Source organism: Phalacrocorax aristotelis, chromosome 3, assembly GCF_949628215.1.
Source record: "Phalacrocorax aristotelis chromosome 3, bGulAri2.1, whole genome shotgun sequence".
Classification (NCBI taxonomy): domain Eukaryota; kingdom Metazoa; phylum Chordata; class Aves; order Suliformes; family Phalacrocoracidae; genus Phalacrocorax; species Phalacrocorax aristotelis.
The window spans coordinates 780,931-801,055 of NC_134278.1; the positions used below are offsets into that span (position 1 = coordinate 780,931).

Below are 20,125 nucleotides of genomic sequence, written 5' to 3' on the forward strand. Positions count from 1 at the left end.
CATTTCAACAGCGTTAGTGGCTACATCCTATAATCAATATAGTTCTAAGGCATAGCCTGAAACAACCCAGCTGCACGTGGGCAATGGTGTGGGCGCACACGGCTCCTGCACCTCTCGCGTTCTCACAGGAGTGCCCAGAAGCAGGATCTGCCACAGCCTTCCATACTTCTCTCAAAAGCCAGAGCCCAGATGAGTAGAGAACTGAGAAACGGGGATAACTGTAACTTCTAGAATCCAGAGTTCTAAAAGATACTTAAAAACAAAACCCAAAAACCAAACCCACATACTCCCAAAGAAGGCATCTGATTGCTGTATCGGGGGGGTCTTGCTCAAAGGTGATAACATATTCCCTCCCACATGCTGAATTCAGAAACCAACTTGCAAATACCTCATTTGAATTACCTTTGTGTTGGCACCCACTGACTCACAGTTGCAAATTTAAGAAAGTATTCTTATCTTTTAGGTATTTCATTACAATTTCGCAAACACAATGCCAAAGCATCTGCTTGTTCTTAGAGGCCCGGGTACTGTGTCTTGAAAGGGACATACAAGGATCATTTCTCTTCATCACAGACGTGGAACATGAGGTGAAGAGACACTCATGAGATCAGCGAGGCGGCTGACCAGCTTCCCAACCCAAGGCTCCCCATGATGGCTTACCTAAGAGTGGCACTAGACTAGCCAACATCTGAGGAGCCTTCTGCCTCATAGCACAGTGCAACAGACTTAAGTGGATTATTTCACAATATCATCTTCAGAAAACTAGCCTCTGACGTATTTCAGGGAAGTACTTGGCCAAGCAACGTAAACTGGAGCATTCAGATCCACGGCTACAACAAAACAGCTCCTTCTGTGCTTTCTATGCAATTTTCTTTCAAAGCTCTCAGGGTGCATGCTTCTGTCTTTCAACCACAGAAAGCACTTCCACAGACCATGAAACTTCACAGAATGTTTTTCTATATAAAATGTATGTATCTAAATGTATGTAAAATATACACATCTCTGTGTGTGTGTATCTATCTAAAAGGCCATTTAACAGCTACATGCAAAAACAAGAACAAGAAGTCATCCATTTTCCGTTCCTGTCTTCCTGTGTCACATTACCACAAAAGCTTCAACAAGGTCATTCTTCTTAACTATCTGAAGATAAAACGGGATTTGTTTTCAAGACAATCCACATAGCTCAGAATCACAGAATAGCTGAGGCTGGAAGGACCTGCTGGAGATCATCTAGTCCAACCTCCCTGCTCAAGCAGGGTCAGCTACAGCAATGTGTCCAAGACCCTGTTCAGTTGAGTTTTGAATATCTGCAAGGATGGAGACTCCACAACTTCGCTCCGCCAGTGCTCAACCACCCTCACAGTAAAAAAGTCTCTTCTCACATTCAGACAGAATTTGCTGTGTTTCAGCTTGTGCCCATTGCCTTGTATCCTGCGCCTGGGCTGAGAAAACTCTGGCTCCACCTTCTTTACACCCTTCCATGAGATAAACTCTGTATGCATTCTGCAGTTCAGAGAAATTTGAACCGCTTGCACAGAATTCTTGCCTGTCAGACATCTCCATGAGTACCACAGACCCAACAAACACGTCCTTGGGTAGCTTGTCCAGGGTGGGTGAATGTCAAGGTCTACTCTTGTTCACATGAGCAATTATCTAAACGCTTCGGCAAGTCTGTATGTTGACCAACAAGTGGTCACTGAAAGCATCCGTTTTACACATCGCATATCTACCCTGTGTGTGAAGCTCACCTAGAAAGGAGAGCATCCATGTGTTCGCTTTATAGTGGAATATTCTACTGCAGGACCGGTGAACCTTGAAGACCTTACACTTCCCATACTGGTATGCTAAAGAGCCTTACAAACTGAAAGGCAGTTTGGAACACATACACACCGGTGCTTTCGCTGATGATGAACAGCAAGAACCACAGCTGCAGAAAGAGACACCCTATATAAAGATAATCAGAAGGATTCTGAATATTTTTCACAATTTAGCCAAGGCTAATAACTAGCAAGCCGATTTCTGTGCTAAATGATGCCAAGACGACTACAAAGCTTTAAAGCGATGAGACAAATGTAATACTCTGGTGCACCAGCCAAAGCATTTCTAGTGCAGAAGTACGACTGTCATTTTAAAAGGTTCTAATGGGATTTCATCCAGGATATCACACACAATTCAGTCGCCTTTGCTCAAGTAAAACTGAAGAGAGGCAGAGGAGAACAGGTGAGGTGTACAGCAGGGAGACTACAGGAGTTAGCTTGTGCCGACTGTTCAACAAGCCAAAAAGGGACACGACGATAAACTGAAAGGCAAAGCAAGCGGGGAAGGTGGGGAGAAATACTGTCCAAGACAGGTCTCAGATGAGAGGAAGCAGAGAGAAATTGGCCAGGATTGAAACTGGTCCTGAAACTGTAAGATGCTTATAACCACAGTAAGCATGTTACTCTCCAACAAAATAGGACAAATATACTATTTGTTTCAAGACAGGCCTTCATCAGCCTATAACTGGAATTATAGGACATGCTCGCCTAGCCTAGGCATTTCATTCAGTCCTGTGTTCCTGTAGCAAAGAAAAACAACACGATGATATGCAAACACATTATCTTTTACTTCTAACTGCACACACCCTTTTAAAAGGCTATGTCTCATTCCTTTAAATGACATTATTTCTGGGGAGGCATGTGATTTCTAATAACAATTACAGCCCCTCTTTCAGAGAATGGTCCCATATAAAAAAAAAACACACCCCAAACTGCCTCTCTTCTGAGTCACACTGGCACTGCGGTGCAATTTTTTTTTTTTTTTTAAGGTAAAAGGTGATCTGTTTGTTGTCATTACTTATTGTAATTGCTGTCCACAAACTCTAGATATTGCCGTATATGAGAAATGTGAACATTCCTTAGAAAGGGAGCTTCACAAAACCTAGCAATGAATGACCTTCTCGGCAGCTGTGACCCTCTGCTTGCAGTCTCCTCCTGACGAGCACCCAGGAGCTTTTCACTACATGAGGCACTGGTCTCGTGGAAACAAGATGTAAATGATCTGGTAACACTATCAAAGCGAAGATCTCAGCAAAGAATAAATGACATTATGTCTTCCAATTTCTTACTTACTCATTTCCATGAACAGCTGTCTCTTCTCTGCCATTGTCCTCCTCCTCTTCCCACTCTCCTCAATCATTCTGAAGACAAAAACGGCAAACACTGTTTGTGCTAGAATTTCTGTTACAAGTGCAACTCACTGAGAGCAACATTATTTTAGCCCTCAACTGAAACAGTTTGATTATATCTTGTAAATGAAAAGACCGATAGAAGACAGACGTTTCCTCACAACGATCGTATTCCATAACAGAGACACACTCTAGGCTTGTTAACACCTTTTGAAGTGGTGCACAATACAGGAAACGTTAATTCTAAGCATTTTAGTTGCTAATCTTAAGTTTGCAAAACTCAGAGCTGCATACATACATATGTAACACTATCATGTAAAGAATCCCCTTCTGTTCTAAGAGATCTTGTTTGCAAATTACAAAGCAAGCAAGACCTCTCCACGAGCAGTCGAGCCGCTGAAGCGCAGAGCCCTACGGATTGTGCCTTAGACTCTGCAGCCCAAAAGGAGAAGGCACATTACATTCCCTTCCCGGGCTGGCAGAGATAAATAACACTCCTCTTCCCTGCCTAGGGTTTTTGTGGGGACCTTGGGTTTGGGGGTGAGGGATTGTGTTGTCCTTAAACAAAACTTTTAAGAATTCATTTGACTTTGAAACCCGATGCCCGAGGTCAAACCCCATGATTTGTCAGGGAAGTAACAGTCTTAAATATAATTAAGGTGGAAATTAAAAAACTGTACAGTTTGGTCACAGAGGCCTGCCTTTCTTTGGAAAACAGGTTAAAGAAGTGACAGCAACACAGTGGAACTTACTCCCCAGGGTAAGGAGGCACAGAGACAGTTTAGTACCTCTTACGGCTTACTTCACTACGCAGTCCTAAAAGACAGGTGCTATATTTCAGTCAACTCCAGGGAAAAAAAGCCACTTAATTCAGTATCAGTGCAAAATTTCCATTACAATTACTACATTATGTTATTCTTTTGTTACCAGATTCACCAACTCACTAAATATGTTTTTTGAATATCTTAAAAAAAAAAAAAAAAAAAAAAGAAAGGGGTGGGGGGCAAAAATACCAAGCAATTATTCTCCAGTTAGACCAGAATCTAACTCTAAGGGAGTTAGTCAGCTCACCCTCATGCAGCATGGCAGGACAGATTTCATTAGGCTTAAATGTCAACCAAGGAAAAGAAAGTCATGTCTTGGCACTTCATACACTCTCTGATTAACAGTTTCCCTCAGCAGTTGTCCATTGCCTGTTAATTATCCTCTGGTGAAGCTCTCACAACACATTCACCTTGAAAGCCACCAAAACCTTCTTCCTTAACTGTTCATAAAAGGAAAATAAGCGTACGGTGGTATAAAGTAATCTACAAATACATGTTATTTCCTTACTTTTTCCTACTTTAGAAAACCCTAGACTCAGAATCAACGTGCGTCTGTATTTTCTTTTGTTAAAGGAAAAAGCTCAACGGCATTTCTGCAGATATGTAAAGGTGGGGTTTTTTCAGCTTCCTAAAATAAATTAATTTTATTAAGCTAAATAAATGTATGCAGACGGACTGCCTTATCTCCTCAACCAAGGTTTGTCACAATGCATTATCTCAAGCTGTGCTCCACTGGAGACTGAAGCAAGGGTTCCAAGAGCCGGGCGCTGGGAAGCTTTGCCTGTGCGATTCATTTGTTCTCCCCCAGGTCCCAGTGATCCTCATACACTGGCCCCAGCTTACGAGTTTTTGGAACTAATTACTATTCTCTTATTTCTTCATCACATGAAACACGCATGTCATCTTGAAGAATGCCAGTTACTGTACCAGTAATTAGCTTTATTTCAAGTGCTAGCGCCTCTCTAAATTCCACGACAGATGGACTCCAAGGGGTAGATTAGTTATTTGATCTTTTAATTTGTTTTTAGTAGAGACTATTTTATCAAGACATAAGGGACAATACCACTTGAATTTTCCGCAACACCAAAAAAACAATCATGATAATGTTAGATCTTCCTGTCCTTGGGCTTTGGGTGTATGTGTCCCTCATTCCACCTTCCCAACCCCCTGCTTCCAAGGCAATCTCATTTTTCCGCTAAGCTGGAACCAGTCCCTGGGGAACTTGCCTCACATCAGAGCAGCAAGATGGAGCGATGCTAGAGATACCATAACTGTCATTTCTCCTCTCAATTACCCACCGCAGCCCATGGGTTACGGCTAAACCCACGAGACAGGCTTCCTACCGCGCTTTCACAGAAGGCACAGAGGCGTGCTACTGACGGGCAGAAAAAGCATATGGCAACGCCAGACGCTCCCGTTCACCACCACCACTCGAGAGGCTGTGCAGGTAGCACAGGCGGGGCTGGGGCAGGGACTAAAGGCAGAGATGAAGCAGGGTATGACACTAATCCTGTATACTCAGGGCTGCAATTAATTTTGCTGCTGTCTGGTAACACGTACGTTTAAAGTCCTGACATTACCAGGACATCAATCTCCTTCCCTACAGACACTGTATTGCCTTGCAGGTGTTAGGATTTGAGTTTTTTAAGAGGTCATTCAGGCTGCATCACAATCATAGAACACTATCATACGCAGTTCACAGCTAAATAGGTTAGACTGACCAAAATATACACTTTTAAAATTTTCGAGGAGCTAGTATTACCCTTCGTGCTCTTTGCAAGGCAAACGAGTGACCTACCTGTTCAGCGATGTCCTTGAAATGAGATCTGAATAAGCAACTGCTCTCTCCATGATTATGAAGTGCTGCAGGGCCATTGCAACAAAGCCTGGCTGATCTATAGCTCAAGAATTATCTCATACAGGAAAACCACGTCCTAGGGAATGTTGTCTCAGGTCCTCCTCCAAGTCTCTTACCTTTCTTGCAGGGATCAAAAGACTTGAAATTTTTGTTAGATGAACAGCTCAACAATCCTGTGCCTGCTCACCAAAAATAATCAAATGCTACTAATTAGATTCACAAGCTCTCCTTGCCGGTTCTTTCCTGCTGTTATCTGTGAGGGGACAAACATCTAGGAAGTGATCTTCCTGGGCCAGTCAGTTACACATTCTAAAGACAAATAGTCCAGAGTGGAGAGAGAAGAGACAAAGCGGCAGATATTTGGAAAAGTTATGGAAATTACATTGATCACATGAGATCTACTAGAATAACTGACAAACCCGTTTTGAAAGCCTGAACAATCAGATATGGAAGGATCCCTTACTGATGAAGCTGGAAAGAAGGAAGATGGAAGGCCTATATTCACCCTTGCACTTTAAATTTATCTCAAGTTCCAAACAGGAACGAACTAAAACCAGAAGAGCTGCAAGTATGCTAAGGATGCAAATTACAGTGCTCAACGTCAGAAGGCAAGAAATGTAAACTACAGTTTGCTCCGCACTGGGTTTTTTGTTTGGTTGGGTTTGTTTGAAGGGGGTGGGGGGCTGGTTTGGTTGTCTGGTGGGGAATTTCTTGGTGGGTTTTTTTTGTTTGTTTCTTTGGCTGGTTGCGTGTTTGTTTTCTTTGTTTGGTTGTTTTGGTCTTTGTTTAACATTTGTGGCAAAATGCATGAGAAAAGTGCCAAGAAACATGCATGGATTGTAATGACAAGGCAGGCAAAAATTCTCAAGATGGATGCTCACCTTATAATGGACGTATCTGGAGAAAAAACACTCAACTATCCTTAGGTACCAACAGAGGACAATGTGAATGCGCTGGGGATTCTCCAGTACCACACGACATGTTTAAACAGGTACTTACAAGGGGGTTTTCATCCAGCTTTGTCCTTCACATTCTGCAATGAGCTGCTTCTACACACTTGGTATCTACTTCATCATTCTTTAACCCACCAACAAACCGGCAATGCTTGAGATAAGCAGCACACATAGACCAGTGCCTACCTTAGAGAACAGTACCGCATTTTTTTACGCCCTCTTTAGCATGTGCTACCATTTTAGTACGTGCTAACAATATAGCATTCACTATATAATCACTCTATGCTGAAGAAGTCCCAAAGCCCTGCCTACAGTAACCAGACATTGTATTGCTACAGACAGGACAGCAGCAACATGTGTCAAACTGTCAGCACTTTACACTGTCAAGAGAAGAAAGTTCTTATACATTCACAAAGCGTCAGCTTTGGACCTGAAGACTTCCATAACAGTAACCCAGATCGTGTTTGTTGGACTTGTCGTAAAAAGAACTCAGATGAAATGCTAGAGAGGGATTCAGAAGAAGAAACATGCTTTGTTGTGTTTAAAAGCCTCAAGTGTTCTATTGCAAAGTTCTACTAAGAGAATAATGGCATGCTACTGGGCCGAATCCAGCTTGCCAATGCAGTATCGCATCTCCAAAAGGAGCCCAAAGTGGATGTGCAGGGAAGAATGCAAGAGTGGGGCAAGCACTCAGTAAAACTTCCCAAGAAGTCCCTTTCAAGTTCCAAAAGTTTGCAATGCCAAGGCTCCTGAGCCAAAGTCATTCTCCATGTTCAGTAGCCATCTCTTTCCCCGCCCTAAGCCTGTGCGTCTGTTGCTGTGCCACCCATAAACTGTTGACATTCACACCACTCTGCAGCAAGAATTCCCGAACCATGAAATCCACAGGTCAACACATCACCTCCCCACACTTTCTGCACCTGCCTTTCCCTATCAGATTCCCAAGGCTCCTAGTTCTTCTACCAAGAGATATGGAACAGTCAACCACCATCCACCCTCTCCACAACATTCAGGATTTTACAGACCTCCCACATACCTTCTCCCCTGCTGCATCTCCTCCACACAGAGGGATCGCAGCTTATTTTGTCATTCCTTGTACCAAATGCACTTTGCATTCCTCTGAGTCCAAACCAACACCCGCCTACCAAGAAAGCTGAGCAGCCAAGGAAAGGTCAAAAGAAGAGGGGTAACTAAAGCAATTAACGTGCACGTAGCTAGGAAAAGCCTAGGATGGAAAACCACAATAGACTGAACAAGGAGGTGGGAAGTAAAGATGAACCGGGATCATGGCTTTGCACAGGAATGACTGGAATGGCCGTGAGGAGCAGAGCAGAACGCACAGAATGTTGTTTGACTTGGGCAAACTGCAAGATGAGAGGTAAGGATCGCAGCTGCTACAGGCAGCAGAAAAAAACCCTACCTTTTCCAAAATAAAGTGACTCTGAATTTCAGTCTTCCTCTATCAACGAAATTTAATAATAAAATGTGTTTCATTTTCCTGAAGCTTTTGGTACATGTACTTGAAGGTGCAAATGCCTACAAACATTAGAACTTGCAGATGAAGAACTGTCGTGGTTTAGCCCCAGTCAGCGACTAAACACCACGCAGCCACTCGCTCACTGCCCCCTGGTGGGACGGGGAGAGAATCGGAAGAGTAGAAGTGAGGCAACTCATGGTTTGAGATAAAGAGAGTTTAACAGGTAAAGCAAAAGCTGCACGTGGAAGCAAAGCAAAACAAGGAATTCATCCACTCCTTCCCATGGGCAGGCAGGCGCTCAGCCATCTCCGGGAAAGCAGGGCTCCATCACGCATAACGGTTACTTGGGAAGACAAACGCCATCACTCCAAACATCTCCCTCTTCCTTCCTTCCTCCCCAGCTTTATACACTGAGCATGATGTCATATGGTACGGAATACCCCGTGGGTCACTTCGGGTCAGCTGTCCCGGCTGTGCCCCCTCCCAGCCTCTTGTGCACCCGGCAGAGCACGGGGAGCTGAAAAAGGCCTTGACCAGTGTAAGTCCTACTTAGCAACAGCCAAAACACCTCCACTTTATCACCGCTGTTTCTAGCAAAAATCCAAAACATAGCCCCATACAAGTTACCACGAAGAAATTTAACTCTATCCCAGCTGAAACCAGGACAAGAACCCATGTGGGAATCCATATGGATTGAGAAAATGAAACAAGGAAGGAGTTTTAATATAAAACTACCTTAAGTATTAATCAGACTTTTATAAAGTAAACAGTAAACACTGTATCTTAGTGCATGTATTTGAAGGGAAATGGCCAAGACTGGAAAGGGGGTGGTAAATCCCAACGTCAGTGTTTCTTTAAGTATAGTCTTAAATTGCATACACAAATACCAAAAATGCCAGATAGCTTTCCGTGGTTTTGGCCATCCATGCCTGACCTCCATCCAGTCTGAGACTTCCTAATGCCAGCCAGTACCACTGTTTTCTATAGACTAGGCCTAATGATTTCTTCCTCCCTCACGCTTCCTGCCATCTACCCTTTGAGTGTTTCAAAGGTAAACTTCATCAGAAGAGTCTGTGCATTAAGATACCAAGTCTTGGGATTAGTAGCGTTTAATTAAAGAATCTGCCTTCTTCCTTCCCCAGCTCTAAATCACCACTTAGCCCCAGCATAATCACACAGAACAGCAAGGTTCCCCAAAAGGTCCTTGCAGCTCAAAAAGTCTCACTTGCCAGCAGAGATACTTCAGCTTCTTGAAAGCCAAGCATTTTGAGATGCAGACAATACTGCCTGCTGTTTGTATAAAGCTAGAAATCAAACCCCTCTGAATTTCACAGAAAACTCTAAAAACATTTCTAATTGGGCTTAGAGATGTTATGCTTTAATTATTCTGAAAGGGCTGGAATTTTCTTTAAGATCAGGGTTGAGACTGTAGTACTGAACCCTGTCTTCTCTATGGTTCTTCTGTGTGATTGAGAAACCTGTAAAATTCCATTCTGCACTCTTGGAAATTTGTAGGGGTGTGGGTCTTATTTCTTTATTTTAAACGGAAACATAAGAATGACCATACTGTGTCAGACCAAAAGCATGGTCCCTCATCATCTTTCTGCCTCTTTTAGGCTCATTACTGGGTAGCTCCATTTTTTGCTTTCTCCTGCCCCCATCCATTTCCGTATCAGACAAGACATGACCAATCCTCGGACGTCACCTCTCTCCTAGGCAGAAGAATCTGCAGACTAGCTGCTTCTTGCACAGAAATCACTCATGGTTTATCTTTATCATCTTCTACCATCCCTTTTCTTGTTCCATCATCTGCTCTCAGAGATGAAGGAGAAGCAGCACAGAGAACTCAATATGTAAGCACCCCACTGCTCTATAAAGCAGCAATAACAAAAAAAATAAAAAAGCCAAGAATGTTAAAAGACTCAATATTCTATCAGCTTTTTTTTTTTTTTTTGGATCATGACTGAGCATTGGTCTGAAGGTTTCACAGAACTCTGCTAAAGCATTGGGATCCTATTCCTGAGGCTAGTTCAGAGCCTCATTCAGCAGACTTATTCACCTAGGACTGCCTCTATCCTCTCCCTTCTCTCACCCCTATATTTGCATGACTTGACATGCCTCTACGCTGGACAAATAACAGAAGAGATTAAATTCAACTGCTAACAGAGTCCTTCTAATGAATTGGTTTGATTTTTTAAATGTGATTTCATTCAGAAGACACCTCGCTGTTCACCCTCTGGTCACTCACCACTTGTGGTTATACACTGTTTTTTATGACAGAGTGAACCTGGAAATGCGAGATACAAGGAACTGATCTTAGACTCTTTAGCTCTATGTGTCTTCCACCCAAAAATGCAGCCTTGCTTTTAGACTAGAAGGATATGTTTTTCTAACCTCTGCCCTATCCTGAGGCATTCTTAGCAGTAAGATAATGTGTTAGTCTGGTTTTGTTTTCCTCTCCCTTTCCCCACACCAGCGTTTTCCAAATTAGACATCTATATTTTGTGATATAAAACAAACCTATCTTCTCTCTTGCTAAAAAGACGCAGAAGTGATGGCCAAAGTAAATACTATACTCACAATTGAATTGGAAAAAAAAAAAAAAACCAAAATCATCAGAGGTCCACAGATTGCTCCAAGTGCTAAGTGGGACTTGGCAGGTTTTCAAAGCATACAGAATCGATGCATATACAGCTAACTGAAGAATAACACTAGGTTTTAACTTCTTTAGCTTTAATAACTCTCAATTCAACAAAAGACTGAAGCTTCCAGTACTTAAAGAAATGTGCCTGGACACAAACCATCTGTGCTGCCCCCAGTCTTTATCATAGGGGAACAAATCTAAAATCTGATAAAGGCGTGAATTTCACACACCGAGGTGTTTCATGATGAACATCCTGTTTTGCTATTCTAGCAAAAGCAGTATCATCAAATACTCCGCTTCCAGTCGTGGTGATGTGACAGCGAGTCTACATTGTCTGCCCTAGATGATTTCCACAGGTATTTCTTCCTCAGAAAGCTTTTCGTAACCTTTAGCAACCTGGAGGGGACACCTGCATTATGCCAGCTCTTGGTTCACTTAAGAATAAGGACTAAGAGCAGGTTCAACCTACTGCATTTTTCCTTAAAGGCTGTTAAAACCAGCTGCAGCTGAATTTGCATGCCAGAGCCAATCTCTTCTGGCTGGATGTCTCCCAAACTTTCAAGGATCCTGATAAGCACGGAGAGCTGGGAGTAAATGTCAGTTCCACAGGTTTTGGTCTTCCCATCAGTTCTTGCTCTGACAGCATGGGCTAAATTTACACTCACCACCTAAGGTGGAAGTACAGAAAACTTGCAGGAGCGCACCAGCGCTCTGCTCAAGTCTGACTCAGAGCGATACAGAATTTCCTCCCTGCAGCAACAGAACAGTGCTTGAATTTAAAGTAAGAATGGTGCTGGTTCTGGAGCACAGGTCTGCTTTATGTCAAGAGGCAGCAACTTTGTTTAAGGAAGATCTGAAATCAGTGCGATGAACCCAGGATCAGCAAAAAGTTTATCTTTTATGTGCCAGCAAAGTCAGCAGAGGTGCTAACACAGACTGCAGTCTAGAAGTCTCAGCAGCCAAGCAGGCTTAAGTGAATCGGAAACGGAAGCTTAAGAGTTGCAGCTTCTGCTGCAGCCAGCACCTGACACCGTGCAGGTTGCGATGTGATTCAACTTCAGAGGTAGCGAAAGTAAGCCGCAACCTGCCCCAGTTCCAACTAGTTCTGTCACAACACATGTGCTCAACTCACTTCTCTAAGTATTCAGGTTAGAGGCTGTTGAAAATTACTGAGACATTGTAATTTTATAATTATAATTTATTTTTACTATATATAAGTATGTATATATATCTGTATGTCTATATACATATATAAAAAAGGATTTTTTCTCCTACAATGGGAGTACTAACCTCAAGTCCCATGGGAGATTTTGGGTCAAGATGCCTATTATTTAGAGACGTAATGTTGAGCATCAGCAAGGAATGATCTGTACTGCAGTAAAATATTCACTAAAGAAACTTATTGTAATCATTACTAAATAATATTAGAAAAATCATTACATGCTGAGTTATTTGTATACACTTGTTGCAAAGTAATGTTCACCCAAAAGCACAAAAATTGTGTAAGATATAGTACCTTACAAAACTAGATGTTTGATGCAAACCTTCAAAAAGTTTACTGTTTCCCTTTACGCATTCACCTTCTCCCTCTTTCAGTAGCTACAATAAGACTGATCAATTGCTTCATGAGCAACTTCTGTGATAGAGTTAATATAAAAGCTAATTTACATTCCATACCACTAAATGTGGAGAATTCTACAGACAGTCACCATCTAAAATATCTTCAATAGCACCATAAACTCAAACATGTCTCTTATTTCTCTTGATTTTTCTTTTTTTTTTTTTTTTTTCCTTTTCCTGTATACATTCCATTCTTCTGTTTCACAGCTGTCCCTTCCCCTTACCTTTAAAACCTCTCTCCCGCACCCACCACACACACGCATTATATACGTGCACCTGGCTGGATGAAACCCAGCGATATAGAGTAAAACCTAATGACTGTTTTCCCTTTCGCTTGCCCTAACAGGTTCGGCCACTGATGACTCCGGACCACATGTTCCTGTGGTCCTTGGTCCCGCCAGCAGCCGAACACAAAATGGACCCAAGTGAGCCGCTCTCATATTGTTAGGCCAATACTACAGGACCTATATTAAAAGGTTTCGCTCTTCTTGGAGCTCATCAGCTGTAGGTAACGGCCTAAACAAGCAGTTTTTCCTCTCCAAATCAAAGGATAAGAGAGAGACTATATAATTAATCTCAGCTAATACAGCAGCCTAAAGGCTGCTCTAACCATAGACCCCACCTAAGAAGTCACACTTCCTCCCCAAGCGCTGTTGTATTGACTTCCTTCTACATCCGAGACTATGAACCTAAACTTTAGCATTTGGGTTCCCTCTCTGCAATTCCGGTCCTTCCTCACTGCTTTTTGGTGACACTAATTTTGTCACGAAGTCAGTTAATTAGCTACAGAATTTTTTTGTTTGTTTGCTTTAAAGTCAATTTTGGTTTACTCTGTATTTCCACCTTTAAGACTTACTCCAAAGGAAATTCCGATCTTTCTGATTTGATAACCATTTCCAAACATTGGTTTGCACTGAAACGCAGCCTCATCAGCCAAACAGAAGATCACAGAAATACAAGTTAATTTATGAATTTTTAAATTTTAGTTTTTTCAGATTCTTGGTGTTGCATTTTACTAGCAGAAATAATTTGCTACTACTGATAAGACAACTGCAGTTGCTCTGTGAGGGTAAAACTGTGCTTATACCTATTTATGTTAAGAAATAACTTGAAATTAAAAAAAAAAATCAGAATACCAGTTTGGGGCATATGTTGATCTTAAATGTACCAGATATGCAGTGAAGGAAGTTTAGTAACTTTCTGCCAATTTTCTGATTAGAAGGAATGCATCCTCATGGGTGGTTTAGAGAAAAGCTTTCATCCCTTGTCAGTTCACTCGCTTTTAAAAGTATGAATGAACCCATCATTGAGATGAAGATATTGAATAAAAATTCAGGGCATAGCTGTATTCGCAGAGAAAGTTATTGCTGTCACATCTCGTTTAGCACTTCATTTGTTTTGGGCTTCTAAACTTGTGTGTCTTCAACTGTCATTTGATTTAACTAATTTCAAATAATTTCTAAATTGCCATGAATGCTTTGTTAATTTTAAAGTATAAACATAAATTTATGATATAAAAGTGCTTACATTTATTCATCTTGGACAGATTTCAGTAAAAAGATACTGAAGGATTTTTACTTCTTCTTTACTAAGAATTTGAACAAAAAACCCACAAAGATTGATTTCATTCCCTCATCTCCCTCTCTGCCTATCCAAAATACCTGATGCTGCCTTACCCGTTTCTTTGTTCCTCATCCTCTCTTGGTTCATATTCCCATCTCCCTTTCATCAGCAAACGTTAATACATATAATTGATTAAAAGTATTCCTTCGTTCCCCTATGCCTCTTACCAGGAAAAGAAAGCGATCCAGAAGTTATTTCAGGTGGACACATCTAAGCCACTTAGACCAAAACCCAGGAAGATAAAAGCCTCTTATACTTCTGCAAGCAGACTGACAATCTCTTCTTTTGAAGTATATTTTAACCATTTCTGATAATCCTCCTAGTTTAACTTAAAACTCCAATTCTGTTCCCATCACTGTACGGGATAAGGACCTGAAGCATAAGCAATTCTGCACAAAAGTGCAGACTTCAAAACGTTACTTCCGTGCCCACAGCAACAGAAGTAACAGAGCATCTCTGAGAAATAATGCGCACCTTCTAGTAGCATAGTTTCCTAAAAACTTAAAGGTCAGGATCTCCAGCAGATTTTTAAGATAAAGCTTTCGTACAAGTATTGGACTCAAATGCTTGCAGAAGAGCTTTACAAGTCAACACTGACTTCAGTATAGAAGTAAGGCGTAAGTGAAAAAACCCACTAGACCAAGAAAACGCACTGTAACGTCGCAGTGAAACTCTATACAAGTCAGCGGTTCCTTTTTCTATTTTTTTTTAATACAGTGGATCAAGCTACTCCTAAAGAAGATTTTGCAAAAACATGCACATATTATATAGCAAACTTTCTTGAAAATGATCAAGCAGTTTAGGAAAAAAATCTAGTACTAAGAACTAACCACTTCCCTACTCCGTGCCTTGCCACTTCTGTTTAAACTGAAGGCTTTTTTCGAGGCATAAAATGCCATCCGTTTTGTCTGTACAGGACATTGCATGCAGGAACACATCCTCTGCCAGGCCCTCCTGCTTTAGTTTTCTGTTACGGAAAACCACCATAGCATTGATCTAAGCCCCAGTACGAGACCAGCAGTCTTACCTTCCCACCTAGTAAGCAACTGATAAAGGTTTTACTAGACACCAGTTAAACAAAGATGGAACAAGTAACAATATTTAATCACAGGTTTCTCTAAAAACCTTCAAAAGCTTTTAGTGCAATTTTAAAAGAAGCTAGAGATTACCTCGAGACGAAATAGAAAAAATTCACATCCAGGTAGAGTTCCCAACCATCCGAACTACCGTAACACAACCAGATTGGACCTCACATATGTAACCGCTTGTTCAATGCCCAGAGCAGAAAGAAGTCCCTGCCCGAAGGAATGTCTGGGTCAGCGCAGGGCTAAAGCTGATGAGACCGACAGTAGGCACTGCATGTTAGCAGCCTACTTCTTGTGAAGTTTAGGTCACAAAGCCAAAGAAAGCTTTAGAAGAATATTACAAGGTGTCATTTTAGGTACACAGCAATACATATTCATTTTTAGTAAACAGGGAATTGTTAAGCACGGGGAACAGGAAAACTGCAAGCTATGAAGGACAACGCTGCGAGCTGGAACACATGCTGCACAGACAGATCTGTTCTCCAGAAATCTAAAGAGAGGATGCACAGACGTCAGGACACAAAGTGCCTAGCATACAAAAATTATGTTCCTGAATATCCAGAGAGCCATCGCAAACTCCTGGTCTTGTTCATTGCCCAAAAGCCTGAGGAACAGAAATGGGTTTTTACAACCCGCCCTGTTGATTTTTGAGGCTGAAGGTAAAGTCTAAATATAAGATTTACCATAAGCCTGCAAACAAGAGCAAATTGTGAAGAGAATTAACCCCTTCTCAGCCAAAACCAGCACAGCAGTTAAAACTGTTTCCTTAAAATAAAGCAGTGTTAATGTCAGATAAGATAAATGAAATATTACACCACCATTTTCAAGCAATAAGAAGTTGGAAATACCCTAATTAACAGCTCACCTCTCCCTCTCGGGAAAGGAAGACTCGTCTTCTTTGTAACACTGGAGGGGATTTCTGTGCAATCTGTGCTTCCCAGCTTTTCCAACGGGAATCTTACAAAACCCTTTCTAGCCATTTTAATCTGCAGGTTCCCAGCACCGCTTGCTAGAGCACAAAAGAGAATTCTAAAATTGCCTCTTCACCAAAATGAAAAAGCTATTAGGAAATGTTTTGAGTTACATTTTTGCCCCTTTGTCTGTTAACCGAGACTAACAGATCAAGCATGGAGGGAGCGAGGAACGTACGAGAACACGGACAGAATGCAAGCTAACCCTGATCTCGGGTGGGCGGATGACAGCACAGAGCATGAACACTACTGTCCTCACAAGTCATCAACATCAGGAGAAGATAATACCACTTTCAGTACTGTCATCACCTCCAGTTCCCTATCACCTGCTACCATCTTCACCAATCACTAGCAATCCACACAAGAGCTCCCCTTCCCACCTCACTTCAGCTGTATTCACTTTTGTTCTAAGGTTTCAGCACACCAGAATAAGTCCACACAAACGGCTCCTTTGGCACACCTCCAGAGACGGTAAATTCCCCTCAAAGGGGCAGCGACAAACACCTGGAAACATGAACTACGTTCACTCTCAGAACTGAATTAGGGGGGAAAAGTGCTTACCCAAGCTTAATTCTTTACACAAGGATAGTTTTGTCTCCTACATGAATTTAAAATGTAAAAGCATTTTCACCAACTTCACAGGTCTACAAAGTTATTTTTTTGGAAAAGTGTTAAAAGTTATTAATGTAAGAGTATAGAATATGAAATTTATATTAAACCTAAAAGTATATCTGCCATTTGCCACAGTCAATGGGAAAGTGAACATACATTTAGTCCCAGGTACAAGAAAACCTCAGCTTTGCCTGAGCTGCCAGAAACATGCCCGACCTCCTTCAAAAGCCTGGCTGTACCCAGGCGAGTTGTCAAAACCACCAGTGCCTCCCTACTGCCTTTGATGTGATCATTCTGTTAAAATATAAACAAATAAAAGAATAACACACAATAATTAAAAGATAAGATTTCATAAGCACTGCAAAAAAGTGTAATATAAATAAAAAACCTCAAAGAATACAGTTGTGCTTGCTGCAGGGTATTCTGTCTGTCCCCAGAGCACCCCCTCCCTGGCTGTAACCACTGTGCCTACGCAGGCAGGTCGCTCCGCTCTGCGGTCCCAGCCAAGCCTCTCAGGGCTTGCAGGCTTGCTCACACTGCAAGGTATTAACAAAAAGAAAAAACAAATCTCAGACCGTATTTTGGTTGCATCCACAAGGTAACCAGGGCAAGAAACATTTTAACGTGCGTGCTTCATAGCACGCCTACTTCCATATAATTTGCTTGTCTGCTCTGCCATCCAACCTGTAGGATCACAGAGCACCTTAACTGATACTATCACCCGGTCAAGTTGTCTTAATGCTTACTGCTGTGCGTAAGTTTCTTCTCACAGTTTATTCAGCTGTTCTAAAAAACTGCCCTACAAGCATTAACACAAAACACATTAAGTGCAACTGGGGGCTTCAGCCCCACCCTGCCTCCCGTCTAGCTCCTCTTTGTGGACTATATTCAAAAAAATCCCTTTCAGAATACTCAGTCCTTTCAGCTCTACACGCTCTTCGATTGCTCTTCTCACATCCATTACACACGCAGAACTCCGTCAGCTTCTTTTCTAATCATCTGCAGTTCAACAGCATTCCAAATACCTGACCAACTGCAGGCACAAGAAAGGAAAACCAAAATACAGCCACCTTAATTGATCGTGCTTGCCACTGTCTTCTGTAAAACTCAGAGCTTTTATCCCTTCGCTCTTAAATTCCTTTAAAAACAGGAAAAGTGACAATTAGGGACTAGGCTCCCTCCCAGTTTGCTTTATGGCAAAACACCCGCCTCGTTCCTCCACCTCTTAAACAAAGTGAAGAGCTGCACCTGAAAGCAGCAAGACTGATAAAGACTAAAAAAAATATCTCACACTTGCAGTCAGTCAGTAGCTACTTAGCATTATTATGATTTAAGTGTTTTGTAACTACAGTACACACTTTATACATCCTATCTTTTAAAAATTTAGATATGAATTGGTTCCCGCTGTCATACTTCCACTCATTTTCAAAGAGATACAACTAACCAATAAAATTCCACAACAGATACCCCATTATAAGATCTCCTACCATTTCTTCCAGATTTAGGTTGCCTAAAAATCTTCACTAGTCTAAGTATTTTTATAATCTGTATTACTCAAGGACAGCTGAGAAGTTAAAATACTTTAATTCCTTCTAGTAGTCCTTGAAAGCCCAGAGGGCTGGAAGAGACCCATGAAACTAAGTTTAGCCACAGTTTATCAGTAGAAACCTGTTCAAACACTAAACCAGACATACACAGGACAATCATGAGTTCTCCTCCCTGGTAGTCAAGGGCGGGGGGGGAAGGAGTAACAACTTAATACAAATATTATGAATTAAAATCCTTATCACCAGATAACATAACCCTGAAACCACAGAGTGAAAGGCACGTGGCAGTGACAGATAACAGTAAGAGAATCAGGCTGTGCTGTGAGTGGAATGCTGAAAGCTTCACACCCACAGGGAAACTGTCTCCGTCTCCTCCAGGTGACGGACGTATTCTGTAACTACAAGGGTAGCATCAGCACTACAGGCTACCATGACTGAACTAAGAGAATTATTTACCTTTCCTTTTAAAAGAAGGTCTAGGAAATAATCTGCAAAAAGTGCCTTACCTGAATACATCAGGTAGGTCCTATAAAAGCCACACGGAGCCAGACTCTCTGAAGTTGGCACACAGAGCATGTGCTGGGCACTCAGTAAATGCACCAACTAATCCCAGAGTTGTTGGTTTAAACTTCAAGACTTTACTTTCTCCCTCTTCAAAAACTGTCAGCTTGCACAAGATACCATAGATAACGTATGGCCACGACTACAGAGAGTTGTAAGTTGTCACTCCTAACACCACCCTGTGCTACCCAGTGCATAATAACATTAAATGATAAGGAGCAGAAACCCAAACAGGATTTAAATAGGCCAATACGGCCAAGGCAAGGACCTAAGCCTGACCAACGCTCTGGGGTAGCATCCTGGACAGACAAAAGCACAGCACAAATTTAAGGGGCAAAGGAATGATGTTGCTGGTAACACAGGATGAATTGACTAGTCTGGAAAAGAACAGGAGAGGCTGCAGCACAGGCCATGGACAGCCCTCACAAAATGTACGTGTGCCGGTGAGAGAGGTTACCGCTCACCCTGCCCTACGCTGTCCAGAGCGATCCACTCTCCTCTGTCCAGCTTCCCTAAAAAGGAAGTCTTCAGGTCAGTAGCATCTTTGCCCTTTTATCTAAATTCCCCATTCATCCAAAATAGCCTTTGGAGAAGAGGAAACACAAAAAGCAACAGCCTTAAGCCAACGCTTTCAGGTTACCTCCTTTCCTTTGAGCGTACTTTACGATAGTATAACCTACCTACCCGGGGAAGGGAGAAAAGCCCCCATTCTTCAGTCCAGAATCTCCCAACTTTTAAAACCTGGAACTAAGCCCTCTGACTTTTTGAGCCTATGCTTTGGCACTGGGCAGCCACACCAGACGGAGCATTGGAATACACAGGCAGTTTTAGGAACCAGAGTAAGAAAAGAAAACTGAAAGTACAAAGCACTCTTAAAGGGCAGTCATGCACAACTATTGACCAAATTCTAACTTTAAGAACTCAGACTTTGTTGGACATGGATTTTCAAGAAGCACGGTAACAACTTTTAAAGCATTCTTGTGCTGTCCAGCCCATTCTCGGTGGTGCACCAATCCCCTCTGAAATTAAAACGTACTACACAGGTGCTCTGCCTACCACTGCAGGCCTCCTGGGTCCCCATAGGAATATCCAACAGCTTCACCTTCCCCATCTAAGGGATCTGTTGCACAAGAATCCAATTGCGTGGGCGTTTTTTAAATACAGGATAGCACCTCACACAGGAC

General features: G+C 42.0%; 1 protein-coding gene across 25 annotated transcripts in view; it reads right to left on the reverse strand.

Moving 5' to 3' along the window:
- Window positions 1–20,125, reverse strand: part of DTNB (dystrobrevin beta) — a 217,377-nt gene that overhangs the window by 195,469 nt on the left and 1,783 nt on the right. For 21 of the 25 annotated variants that reach the window (XR_012659455.1, XM_075086365.1, XM_075086353.1 and 18 more), the window contains one exon: window positions 3,111–3,178. The exons of the other annotated variants lie outside the window; for them this stretch is intronic. Coding sequence is in view for 17 of the 21 variants with exons in the window: in XM_075086365.1 (XP_074942466.1) it covers window positions 3,111–3,177 (67 nt within the window). In the remaining 4 variants the exon portion in view is untranslated. The remainder of the gene's footprint in view (window positions 1–3,110; window positions 3,179–20,125) is intronic. 25 annotated transcript variants of the gene reach the window in all.